Raw genomic sequence first — 13,278 nt, 5'->3', positions numbered from 1 at the left:
TGATAAATTGAACTATTCCCATTTTGCTTGAAATTTAATCAATTTGACATTAAACTTAGTTTAATCATATCGAATGATTAAAAATTAATCTTCTCTTTCTAAAAAATAAGCATCTGATATTAATCCCAGTTTAATCATAGTTGATTAGATTCTAGATTATCTTTTTTTGAATATTTTTGATTTTATTTTTAAAATGTTTGATTGATCTTTAATCTTTTTGTATTCTATATCAGTATTGAAAAAGAATAAAATTTAATACTGGAAAGATTATTTCGATTTTAATCATGCATGACTACTGCCGAAGTAATCATGGCTCGGACTCAATAAGGTGAAGCGGGAAACTGCATACTTTTTAAGCTTTTTTTATTTAATTTATCTTTGAGTGTATGGAGTTGTCAGAAAAAGAGTAAACTGGTTTTGCTTCGATGAGTGCGATCTACTCAGATTCTGGGTAAATCATTCTGATATCAATTTTTACTACGTTCAAAATGTCGCACTATGAAGTTGTAAACAGACGATTTTTGCACAATGCGTTTAAATTAGTTTTTAGAAGTGAAGCAGTTACGTAATGACCTTGATGGCGAAAGCTATCAGCAGCTAGTTTGTAAGGTATACAACTCTAATAAATAGTTCGTTGCTATCAATAAATAAAGAATTATCATTTTTATAATGCAAGGGGTTGGTCACTCTACACAGTGTGCCAAAATCAAACTGGGGCACATCGGGGTGCAGTCCTTGACGTTGTTTGGCACCCATGGTTACAATTTTTATGATCTTCAAAGTTACTGGCAACACTGAACTTTTTCTGCACCTGCGCAGTGTGCATGTGTCAAAATTTGTTATTGACGTTGCCACTCCTAGTCAAATTATTTTCAAAACAACCGTGAATCTCCACCAAGTCTCGCCATGGATTCTCAGATTCGTTACACCCGTGACGGCAGTCGCATCCAGATTTCCTCTCATACGAAGAACAGCTGACAGCGGTATCTTGACCTAACCGAGGTTTCCGGCCATGGCTACACGAACTAGCGATGCAGCTCCCACGGCTGCGGCTGCTTCCAATGCTGCTGCTGGTCCGTCTTTTTTGACGAATTTTAGAGGAGACGGACCAGCAGAAGGAACAGCAGCAGCAGCAACTAAAGCAGCAGCAGCAGCATTGGAATCAGCCGCAGCCGTGGGAGCTGCATCGCTAATTTGTGTAGCCGTGGTCGACGCTGGAAATCTTGGGCCGGTCGGTTTAATCGGAAAGTCAACAACCAAACAAAATCTATACCATCCGACCATTCGAACTGCTCGAAAAATCCATGGCGGTGGCTGCTACATCAAACATTCCATCGTCCAACATATAATGTTGGAGGACCGTCTTGGCAAAATCTCAAATAGTTCAACAAATTTTAACTCTCGTTCCTTTTTGCACTTCCAACTAACACAATAAGAAATTATAATTACGAATCATAATATTAACTACCCAGAAAAAGGAAAATCCTTTCTTTTCTCAGAAAATAAGCTTCCGCTCTTTCAAAGCTAACGTGTTTTCGGTGTTCTCGTTCCTCCACGCACCGTTCATCTTCTTGGAGGAGGAGAAGCACAGCTTCATAATGAACGGGAGTTTTGTGCATTTGTGATCATCGCGCTGTGGTTGCACTTCATGATGACGTTCACCGCCAGGGCTACGCTCAGGAACTCGACCAATCCGAAGGAGGAACTTCCCGATTTCAGCGGGAACATTCGCACTTGCGACGGGTGGCAGCCCTTGGTGGTGAATGCAGTCAGAAGCAGATCCTCGGACGGCATACGGGTGGGTTATTGAAGAAGTGGAGAATGCGATTTTTGCTGGCCTGGGAAGTGATTGTTCTTGGAGGCGCTGTAGACCTTGAAGCTGATCGAATTGTCCTGCAGGGTGTACGGGTTGGTGGACTCTGACAAGTAGTTCAGCTTGGAAAATTGGCTGGTCCGTTTCGGGTCAGCGGTGCGTCCTTCATCAGTCTGACGTGTGTTCTGGCCGGTGTTGGTTTCCAGTTTTCCGACGGATCATACTCGGGTGGTGAAAAATTCGGTGCAAATCCATTTCCTCCGCCGGCTCCCAGAAGGGTTGGTTGACTAATGATTGACGTTCGTTGTGCGGAGTCGGCCTTCCGCCAAAGATGGAAGGATCGTGTAGCAACGGAGCTCGTCCGTTGCAGGCATCCTTGGAGACGGATGCATCCAGTGTGTAGTCCCAACTGGAGTCCGTGTCGTTTTTGAAAACATTGAAAAACAAAACAAAAATAAAAGCTTTTAAAATACCGGGTTGCCAAACAAGGCATTATTCACAAGCAATCAAAAGTCAGTTCAATGACTTCTTGACACTACCGGTACAACTGCGGCACACTGAGGTACACTGAGAAAAAAGTTGGCGCAAAACAAGTGTGTAGAGTGAACACCCCTTGTTATAATGTTTTTTTTTTATTAATAATCTTCCTGGACGAAAATATTTATACAATGCATTCATGGGGAATTCATTCGTTTCTACCGAAATGGGTAGGGTTTACTCAGTTGACAAATGTCATAATCTGAGTAACCGTTACTCAGTTTCCTCCATAGGCACGTTTACTCAAATTTGAGTAATAGCATGTTTACCCATTTTTGGGTAACTTCCCTTTTGACCGAACTGAGTGATTTTCAACTCAAAAATGAGTCGCTCCAGAATAGACCTGTGCACGGGTGAACTTTAGTTCATCTACACTCAAAAATATTACTAATCTAAGAATGATTAAAATTTATACATTTTATGATTAATCAATATATACACTCAAATAACAAAAATTGTTGCTATAAAAATAATGCAATTTAACAATAAAAGTTTTCTTAATTTCGTAGTTTTAACTGTGAAAATGTTCAAAATGAAAGTTATATCTTTGGTTTGAAAGTGTTTCTTTCATTTCTGACTTGTTATTTTAAAAGTACATTTTTTTAAATAAAAGTTGTTCAGCTATCAAAAATACCTCTTCATAGTAAAGTTTTTTGCAGCACTTAATTTACCGCCAAATTTGAGTTGGCGAGACGAGGAAAACAAATCGTTCTACGGAAATCAAATACGTGGAATCAGTATTTGATAGACACCTCCGGTGAAGGTATAGTACAGTGGTACTTGATTGTGATTCCACCGCTACAACAGCGAATGATAGGTGAGTTGGATTTTTGTTTTTCTTAGGATCGATTAAATTTATTTTTACATTGTAGCTACATTGATCAGCCCGCTAACTCTTGGCAAACAAGCGTTTTCGTCGGGTGGTTCCTGCTTCTCACCGTAAACATCACTGTCATCATCGGCCAACAAATCCCGTAACAGTGTAAAGCGTCTCTCGTGAGAGAAAATACAATCTGCGCAAAAAACCCCGTAACATTGCACCAAACCCATCATTCCGGAATCTGACAGCCGATGGTATGTGGATGTAGAGCGGCTGAACAACAACACAATGATGTATGAATTATCCTGGACCGTTAGTGATCTAGTTCGGGTGGTGGTCGTTTCCAGTGGCAGGTGGTGTTTTTTCATCGGTGTTGATGGCATTTGAATCCTAGGACTCGGACGAAATCTGCACTGGTCTCAAAAACAATGATGTATTTTCATTTTCTATACAAAGTATATGAATAAAGACAATTTTTATAAATGGTACAAATATGAGTAAGGGTATTTGTCTTTAATCTTGAAAACTATTAGCCTGATAATATTTCAAATTTGAGATAAAATGTCATGATATATATTGTCATGATAAAAAAAAAACCTTTTTTATTTGAAACATTTTGTACTTTATTTTAAAAGCATTGGTTTTTCATTTGACAGTTCTACAATTTGATTCGAAAGCTTCAACTTTTAAAATTAACGAGGGGCGTAACTTTTGATTTGACAGGCTACACATTTTTATTCTGAATGCTTCGGACTTTCTACCAAAAAGAACCAACGAAAACTTTTAATTTGACCAATGGTTTTTTTAATTTTAGAAATGATTATTTTTTGTGTGTATACATTGATTCAAGTATTATTTTTTTCAAAATTATACTAAGTCTGAATACCGGCGAAAAATTCATTCAGTATATATCGCTGACAGCAAAGCAGTGGAAGATAATTCGAAGTGATGTAGGAGATTTCATCGGTTTCATCGGACGGATGAGTCCATCAATCCCCTCCCGTGCGGAAAGTGCTGAGTGATTGGGATTGGATCATCAGTCATAATTGATACTGGGGAACACCGGTTCCACTGTGGATTTCTTCCGATGGCTAGAATGTTGTGTGCTTCAGGATCATCGAAGAGGTTCTCAACAGGTTGTTCGCGGAGACTTGATGAGAGGTGGTTTACTGATCTCGACGACTATCACCATTATCAATCACCGGATACTCGATAACGGCATCATCAATCGACAGATACCGGATTGCGTGCAGAAGTTACTAGGTATACTCTGATGACAAAACTCCAGAGGTAATATAGTATTCCCTAGAGTATTCCGGAGCTTAAAAATTAAAGGAAAGAGATTTATCCCAGCGAACTAAAATCAGTGAAAATTAAAGTAGCACCAGCAAGTAACCTAAACAAATAAAACCATTCGCCTATTCATTCCACTTCTAAATCCAGGGCAGGCCAATTTGAATGTCGAGTTGAAAGTACTCATCAATTGTTCCCTCAACCATAGAAGACGAAATTGCGAACCTGTTCTGTTGGAACCACTGAAAGGAAATCATATACTCTTGATGGCCGGTGCGGAAATCATTTACCCCTGAGGCCTATGCACGACTATGATGCAATCGGTTCAAAAATATGCTGCTTGCAGGTTCTGGATTTGTGATATGAAGTTCGTTTTGTCTTAGCTAGTAAAATTCATTTGACTTTTATTAATATTTTATTCTATATCCATGAAAAATACCACTTATAAGAACTGACAGCATCGTAATACATTCTCCCGAATATTCCAACATTATACATTCAACCAATAATCCCAAATTATACTATACCATGAATAAACGATTTTTATACTAAGTTCGTATTCTTTCTCTTTATACCGACCTATGCGTCGGTCAGGAGAATTGCGATTTAGCATAGCTTTTATACTATTTAGATTTGAATATTTTTTGAGTGTACTGAATTTTTTTTGACACAACAGCGCGGCTCTGTTTACTAAAAATGAACACATGAATAATGCTACCGCAACATTTGAAAAGGACCTATCAACTTTTGTAAATAATTTGCTAGGTCCTTTTCACGAGAACCGAAGTACGCCCATTCAAACCAAAAGCACTATCGGGAAGGGGAGAATTTCCTCTTTTTTCATTTTCTTTCCTTTCCCACACACAGCGAGAAAAAAATAGCGGCTTTATGGTCACACTTGTACCAACAATCACTATGAAACTATCGATTTTAAATTGGCTCACTACTTGACTAGCCTATTGGTCCCAAGCAAATCGATGACGTACCCCATTCTAGTCGAAATTCTAGTACTACACAATGTTTGTTTTGATTCGCAATGAAAGTTTGACAGATAAAATGAGGGGTTAGTGGAATTTCCTATGTTTCGAGGGGTGAATCGATTAGCTTGGGACCGAAGATAGTATCAGAGCTGAGCCAAAAGTAGAGTTCGTTTCTTCGGGACCTACTAGTCTTAGAGTTACCTCTATGCTTGTACAGTATGTTTGCAACAGCGAATAGATTGGTACCACTGCCGTGTATCGATTAAACCGCCGCCGCTAACCACTCTACGTTTCCAATGTTGGCCGCAGAAATATTTCCCAATCCTTTTTCCCCTCCTTGCATTTTGTTTTACTAACCCCAAGAAGGCTGCGGGCAAACGGCTTCCCTTACTAACACTAGCAATAAGAACAGAAATAGTGTAAACATCCAATCAGAAACTAACTTTTATGACATTGTACACGTTCATTTCGTTTTACTTAGTAGATTGTTAGACCAATCATCATCGTCATTCAATTTCTCTTTGATTTAAAAAAAAAGTATAAAACCAATTGAATCACGCATTCACATACACACAAAAAACAAAAATTGTTGTAATAAAAATAATGGAATTTCAAATTAAAAGTTTTCCTAAATTCATAGTTTTAACTACGAAAAACTCAAATTGAAAATTATTTCTTTTGGTTTGACAATATTTCTTTCACTTTCGACTCGTAATTTTAAAAGCTCGTTTTTGAAAATAAAAGTTGTACAACTGTCAAAAATACCTCTTCATAACGAGCTTCATAATGAAGTTATTGGCAGCCTTGGCAGCACAACCTATTTTTACCGCCAAATTTTACTTGACGTCATAATAAGGAGGCGAGAAATCCTTGGAAACATTATGATTTTCCGCTGCAGCAGGAAATGTTAGGTGAGTTGAAATTTGATAAGGTTTATTATGAATTCGTTTTATTTGTTTTATCTTAGCACCAGGTCCGATTGCTCACGGAATTAGCACAGCTGATACGCAAACTCCTGATGAAAGGAATCAAGGCTGAGCAGATTGTTGACACCTTGGACAAGCAAATTGGAACGGATACACTTTCCTCGACTACCATCAAAACGACTTCTGACTGCAAACAGGTGGAAGTAGCGTTAAAATTCGAAATCTTTTTTTCGCCACTGAATGACCATGGGAAGCGTGAGGAGTCCACCCGCAACACGATCAAAGTTGATCCATAATCTACTGGAAATAGTTTAAAAAGTTCCTGGGATCATACGGGCGAGCGAGCGGGCGAGACACTGTACAGTGCGATGTGAAGTTTTCCCCACTCGGGAGAAGGAAATTCAACATCATATATTTAATATTGATTGTTTAAAATATCAATAAACATATTTTTGTATATTTCTTTCAAATAAAAAAACTTTTAATTGAATATTTATAAGATTTTGGAATGAAAACGGACGTGATAATGATGAAAGTATTTGTTATCAAATTTAAAAGGACATATATGTTATCCTAACTATACCAAAGTTTCAGGCCAAAAGTTTATTTTGAATCAAGAATAATCTGCTTTTAATTTAAACACTGTTATGCTTTTCATTTGACAGTAGTACAATTCAATTTGAAAGTTTTAACTTTTAAAAGCAGTGGCCGGGCAACTTTTGATTTGACAGTTGGCCTATTTTTGTTTTGAAAGCTAACCGCTTTCTACCAAAAAGAACCAATGCATACTTTTAATTCTATCAATGTATTTTTTTAATTTGAGCAACGATTGTTCTTTGTGTGTAGTCAGTAGTTTCCGAATTTCCAAGCTGAAGTTACCCTTCTAAGAAAGAAAATTCCAGTTTTCCCGTCGATTCGATATCGATGCAAGGGGTCCCTGTTACCGTTCCAGTTTTGTCGGCGGTCATGCTCAGTGGAGTTCCCTCTACTTCCGAAATGGAGAGTTGCATTTCCCACCGCTGCTTGTTGCCGTCGCTGCTCTAAAAAGAATTTATTTTCGCGATTATTTTAATTATTTTATATGATTATATTTTCAAATATATCTCATACCCCAAACAGACTATGGCTTATATCATGTAATATAGGCTGTCTTGCAATGAGCACTCATACATCTAGTTTTCACTGGAAATCCAATGTAATAGTACGTTCAGACTACAGAGTTATAACATGTTATAGCGCTATCTTTATGGTGGTTTCTGTGTTGCAATTATTTGACAACCGTTATAACATGTTATAACTCTCCAGTCTGTACAGCGTTTAATAGTACGTTCAGACTACAGAGTTATATCATGTTTTAGCGCTATCTTGATGGTGGTTTCTGTGTTGCAATTATTTGACAACCGTTATAACATGTTATAACTCTCCAGTCTGGACAGCGTTTAAGAGTGCTCATTGCAAGACAGCCTATATTACATGATATAAGCATAGTCTGTCCAGGGTATTAGTTGTCTTGCCCCTTCATTTATTCAAAAAAATTTTTTTTTTCTATTACGTTAACTCCGCCACATGGACTTCCTCGATTTTTCTGACATTTTATAAATCGGCCGCCCTTTAGCACATCAGACACTGCTTTCGATCGATCAACAAACTGTCACCACTTTGCTGTTTTGGTCGACGAAATGACGCATCTGTGCGAATAAAAAAGGATCGAAAGTTTTTTCGTCGCTTCCTGGCATTGCGAAGTGGAAAATTATCCCAAAATCGGATTGCAAACCTTTCCTCACCTTTTGGATTCATAGAACGCCACAAAATTTGTTAATTCAATCAAATCACTGGTCAAAGGTGAGTATGACTCAGACGGAATCGTTTGTTTTCGTTTCCGCATAAGTCTGAAATTTTATTTTGTTTATGGCAGGCACCTGTGCTAATCAAATTTCGCTTCCTCCGCGGAAAGACCTTGAGGATTGTTTTTTTTTTTAGGAGTAAACGGCGAACAGCACCAATAGGATGAGTTTCTTCGGAAAACTGTTCTCCGGGAAGAAGGGCGAACCAGCCCCGACGCCGAGCGAGGCCATTCAAAAGCTTAGGGATATAGAGAATATGCTGACCAAGAAACAGGAGTTCCTGGAGAAAAAGATTGAAGTCGAACTGGACACTGCCCGGAAAAATGGAACCAAGAACAAGCGCGGTGAGTTACGGCCCAACCTTTAATGTAAGAGGATACTATTTTGTTTTGGCAGCAATATAACAGACATTGTTAGACAGTGTTGACAATCGGCGTTGAGAAAGATGACTCATTCGTCATGCTTATTAGACACGTCGAAATCTAAGCTCAATCTTAAACAAATTCAAGTACATATTGGCATGTAGCCAACGTAGCCAAGCTATGCAAAAAGTAAGCGTAATCAAACGGATCCTTCCATATATTTTCAGCTGCGCTCCAGGCTCTCAAGCGGAAGAAGCGATACGAAAAACAGCTGACTCAAATCGATGGCACCCTGTCCACAATTGAGATGCAGCGGGAGGCTTTGGAGAATGCCAATACCAACACAGCCGTCTTGACCACAATGAAGAAGGCCTCGGATGCACTGAAGGCTGCCCACAAAGATATGAACATCGACGACGTTCACGATATGATGGACGACATTGCCGAACAGAATGACATCGCGAACGAAATCTCCAATGCCGTTTCGACGGCGGTCGGATTCGGCCAGGACATCGACGATGATGAGCTGGAGAAGGAGCTCGAGGAACTGGAACAGGAAGAATTGGACAAGGAACTGCTCGGAGTGCAGCCGGAGACGGATCAGCTGCCGGAAGTGCCATCGACCGACCTGCCGGCCAAGGCGAAAGAAAAGAAAAAGGGTAAGTTTTTAATACTTACATCCGGGGTTATACTTCCACTCACTTCGTTGGGGAAAAATGTTCTTCGGAAATATTAAATCAAGCAGAACAATGCATTAGGTCCTAAGTACATTGACAGATGATCTTCGCCGACTTTCTCTTTGCATCTTTGCAGCCATGTTAAGACATTCCCAGCTATTTTCACCACACATTATTATCTAGCTTCTAATACGGCAAACACAACAAGAAACGATTCTGTACCCAAGTTATTAACGAAAGAGAAAGTTAACGAAGAGAATCGATTAATGTAACTTAGGACCTAGTACATTGTTCAGCTTGTATTTGATGCATATGATGCATAAACTGCTGGGTTCGATTCTCGGTCTGGTCTAGAAATTTTTCGGGTTCTGGGCATTAAGTATGATGTTTGATAGGTTCTCTTCGCCGACTTTCTCTTTGCATCGTCACGGCTTCTTTTATCGATCTGTGTGCTGAAAATACCCGGGAATGTTTTACATAGCCGTGCGGATGCAAAGAGAAAGTCGACGAAGAGAATCTGTCAATGTTACTTAGGACCTAATGCAACATTCAGCTTGATTTCTCGGTGCCTTTGCTGTTGCTTTTGGTAGTCAATACATCCTGTTTTTTTTTTTTTTCTTTTTACATCCTGTTACAGCACTATATTGAACAAATTTCAAAAAATTGTAGCAATATGCAGAGTATCGATCATCGCAGTTAGGCCCTTATGGATGCTCCCTGTGGAATTATACTAAAGCAAAAATGGTACAAACGTATAAAGCTCTCAATTGGCTTCTTTATGGGTATTGTGATAAATGCATAATCGTAATCTGCATTACAAATTGAACCGAAATCCAAAATGTCATCATTTTTGATACACTGGAACTATTTTAAATACGTGCGAATACATTAGCAGAAATCACCATCTAAGCACCCCTCGATGGGATTTTGTATGGGAGCGAGTCGTCAATTTGTTACAGCAAATTTATTTATTATCCAGGTTGGAACCAGTTCCAAACCGTGCGAACCACTCGTCCACTCTTGAGGAGGACGGAGAAGTTGATAGTATTGGAAAATGCGTGACATGAGGGGGGGATAACAAAATCAAATAACTTGTGGATGTCATATTTGAATCGCATCAAACAGTGAAGTTATTATTTTGCTTTAATCTTAATTAAAAAATCGAGATGAAAGTCTATGGGTTCGAACAACATATCTTTGTTCTCAAAAAACGAAGCATTCAGATGATATTATTTAAAAACCTATATTTTTTCAAAATTAAAAACCTAAAGGGTGTAAATAGGTATGTTCCCGTACTTTGTGCAGCATTTGATTTTCTTACAGCAACTTACAGAAAGATGCAACAACTTACAGTGAAAGCAAAAAAGCAAGTACGGGAACAGACCTAATGACTTTGATCGTTTCTCTTCATCGACTTTCTCTTACGTTAATAATAATTCTCGATGAACATTATTTAAAAGGGGTCCTATCTCGCGTAAGATTTGAAAAGGGCCTATCAACTTTCTCTTTGGTTTACCACGGCTACATAATCGAATTTCTGGCTAAGCTCGCAGCACAGTTCGAAAATTGTGAAGAAGACGATGTTAGCTTGCGCATGAAACAACACACTCAATTTTTTTTTGCAGTCGGGCTATTCGCGAAAGAGAAATCGACGAAGAGAATCGATCGACAATGATAGGCCATTTTCTCGTGTTGCGCGAGCTATCTGCATTGATCAAATTCTCTTCATCGACTTTCTTTTTTTATAACCACTGCTATGCAAACAGATTTCGCGGTAATTTTGACCACATAGTTTGATAAAGGAAGTTCTTATCTAGCGTCCAAAACGTCACATACAACAGTTTTGCAGCTGAGTTATTAACAAAAAAAGAGAAAGTCGATGAAGAGAATTTTAATGTCTAAAAACGTAGGTCAATAAGCGCTGAGTTACCTACATGTTTAGAAATTTCTCTTGCATCTGAATCGAAGTTACTCTATCTCTCTCTGAGTGATATTGAACGACCGTGTCCGCATACAACCTCTTCTTGTAACTTACAAGTACAGTACATCAAGCTGAACAATGCATTAAGTCCTAAGTAACATTGATCGATTCTCTTCATCGACTTTCTCTTTCGATAATAACTAATTTCATCAATCTGTTTACTGAAAATAGCAGGGAATGTCTTCACATGACCTTGAAGATGCAAAGAGAAAATAGAAGAAGAGAATCTGTCAATGTTACATATAACCTAATGCATTGTCCAGCTTGATATCATTAAAATTTATTTCATAATTATACGATTATAACACGCACACATGCGTAATCTAAGTTTCAAGTGCATAATTTGCTACCCCCATTTTCGCTCCAACCAAAAAGTTTGTTTTTTTTACTGTTATCCTGCAGAAAGAACTATAGCACGAAGAGAGTGGAAGCAACCCTGCTTACATCACCATATTTTCTCATGTTAATCGGAAATTCTCGTTCTTCCAGCTGTCGCAGAGGATGATGACGATCCAGACATGAAGGAACTGATGTCGTGGGCTAATTAAAGCGGGAAATTTCACCGGTTCGTTCCCACAGGGGCTACACAATATCCATGCATATAACTAACTACACGTTTAGAAATACTGACCGGCTAGCTTCTATTCAATGCACTTAATACCTATACATAAAAAGGAGATCGAACGGGCCAATGGCATACTAAACCATCCAACCGGTGCACTACATCTAGCCGAGTTTCGTCGTACTGCGGAAAACGAACAGGATTGACCCAGATTGAGATTGAAGACTACTGAACCGTATTGTCTGTGTAAACCACACCTGTGAACACTGTTGATATCGTTTTCCTTAGAAAGCCCAAAGAATGATTTGCGTTCTTTAAAAAAAAAAACATGTAAACTACCTTATTTATATTATTTCTCGTGCAAAGATGAATGTTTGTTTATCAACAGCTTATTGCTTTTGTTTAAATGTCGGAAGAAAAGTTTCTCGTAAATTGCATATTAGTACATGAAGTCTTTTAATTGAACTGTGGTACGGGAGTAGGCAGAATAGTTGCTGCTGCGTTGTCCGTGTCAGCACGTGCTCGCTTTACAAGATAGGATGTATGAAATTTTGAGTTCCAGGTCGGACACATTGATAGAGAATTGCGGTGAATTTGAAAATATATTTTCTTACGTTAAGTAAGTTACACTAATAGGACTGTGGTTTTTTATTTGTACTAGGGCTCTACTACTGCCGATAAAATAAAGCAAAGTTTGAATTTTCAAATAATATGCAGGTAGGTATTAGGTTGTACCCTAATAAAAATTGTATGGTTAATTTGCTTAACGACGTGTTATGGGTATCATCCAAACCATTTGTGGAATAGTTCAATGATTTGGGTTATCGTTCGTTTATGGTTATTTTTTATTAGGGTATACAAGGAGAAAAAATACGACCAAAAATTTGAGTTCTTTTTTACTTAATATTGCTGTCATATTGCTCTTTATTGCTGTCAAAAAAAGGAACGAGAGATTCGACCCAACAATATAGTTCAGCCCAATAAGTTAGTTTTGAGTACACTACCGATCATAAGTTTAAGGACACCCCCAAAAAACCATGCAAATATGTTTTGTTCAATGATCTCTTATTTTACGTTCAATTTTCGATCTCCAAAGGTTATTTGAATGGTATAGCATAAGTGTTCTACTACTACTTTTATTTCAAAATTTGGCCAACCCAATTCTGAGAAAATCAATCACGATTCTTCAGAATAAATTTTGAAAAATATTGTAACTTTGGGTGAACTTTTAGCACACAAAATTTGATAATTATATTGCCTTACATTTGCCTACGAGGAAAGTTCCATTCAATACCTTTCAAATGATCTAAAGAAAACGAAAATTGGACGTAACATGACAGAGATATGAACACAACAAATTTGTCATGTTTTTTTGGGGTTGTCCTTAAACTTATGATCGGGAGTGTAAATTGCATACTCTCAAATTTAGATGAATTAAACTTAATTCTGGGTAGAATATACTTAAGAGTAGTTATTTTTTGCT

The 13,278-nt window shown here is 38.1% G+C and overlaps 1 protein-coding gene across 1 annotated transcript; it reads left to right on the top strand.

The window, feature by feature from the left end:
* Nucleotides 1-8,063: 8,063 nt before the first annotated feature.
* On the top strand, nt 8,064-12,430 carry shrb (charged multivesicular body protein shrub). Its single transcript, XM_065237645.1, has 4 exons — nt 8,064-8,211; nt 8,324-8,557; nt 8,803-9,234; nt 11,723-12,430. Exons 2-4 carry the CDS (start codon nt 8,377-8,379, stop codon nt 11,779-11,781), a joined length of 672 nt encoding a protein of 223 aa, XP_065093717.1. The 5' UTR covers nt 8,064-8,211; nt 8,324-8,376; the 3' UTR covers nt 11,782-12,430.
* The last annotated feature ends 848 nt before the right edge of the window (nt 12,431-13,278 follow it).

This window comes from Ochlerotatus camptorhynchus, unplaced genomic scaffold, assembly GCF_037179485.1.
Source record: "Ochlerotatus camptorhynchus isolate MF236.1 unplaced genomic scaffold, CSIRO-AGI_Acam_v1.1 ptg000639l, whole genome shotgun sequence".
Lineage (NCBI taxonomy): Eukaryota > Metazoa > Arthropoda > Insecta > Diptera > Culicidae > Ochlerotatus > Ochlerotatus camptorhynchus.
The sequence above is the reverse complement of the archived record's forward strand: the minus strand, read 5'-3'. Positions and strand labels throughout refer to the sequence as shown.

What these genes read in the sequence shown, in the direction of transcription:
- shrb (XM_065237645.1), top strand. Translation starts at nt 8,377, where the DNA reads ATGAGTTTCTTCGGAAAACTGTTCTCCGGGAAGAAGGGCGAACCAGCC. An exon ending in TGGAACCAAGAACAAGCGCG is followed by an intron (nt 8,558 to 8,802) that starts GTGAGTTACGGC and finishes ATATATTTTCAG; the next exon opens with CTGCGCTCCAGGCTCTCAAG. An exon ending in GGCGAAAGAAAAGAAAAAGG is followed by an intron (nt 9,235 to 11,722) that starts GTAAGTTTTTAA and finishes TCGTTCTTCCAG; the next exon opens with CTGTCGCAGAGGATGATGAC.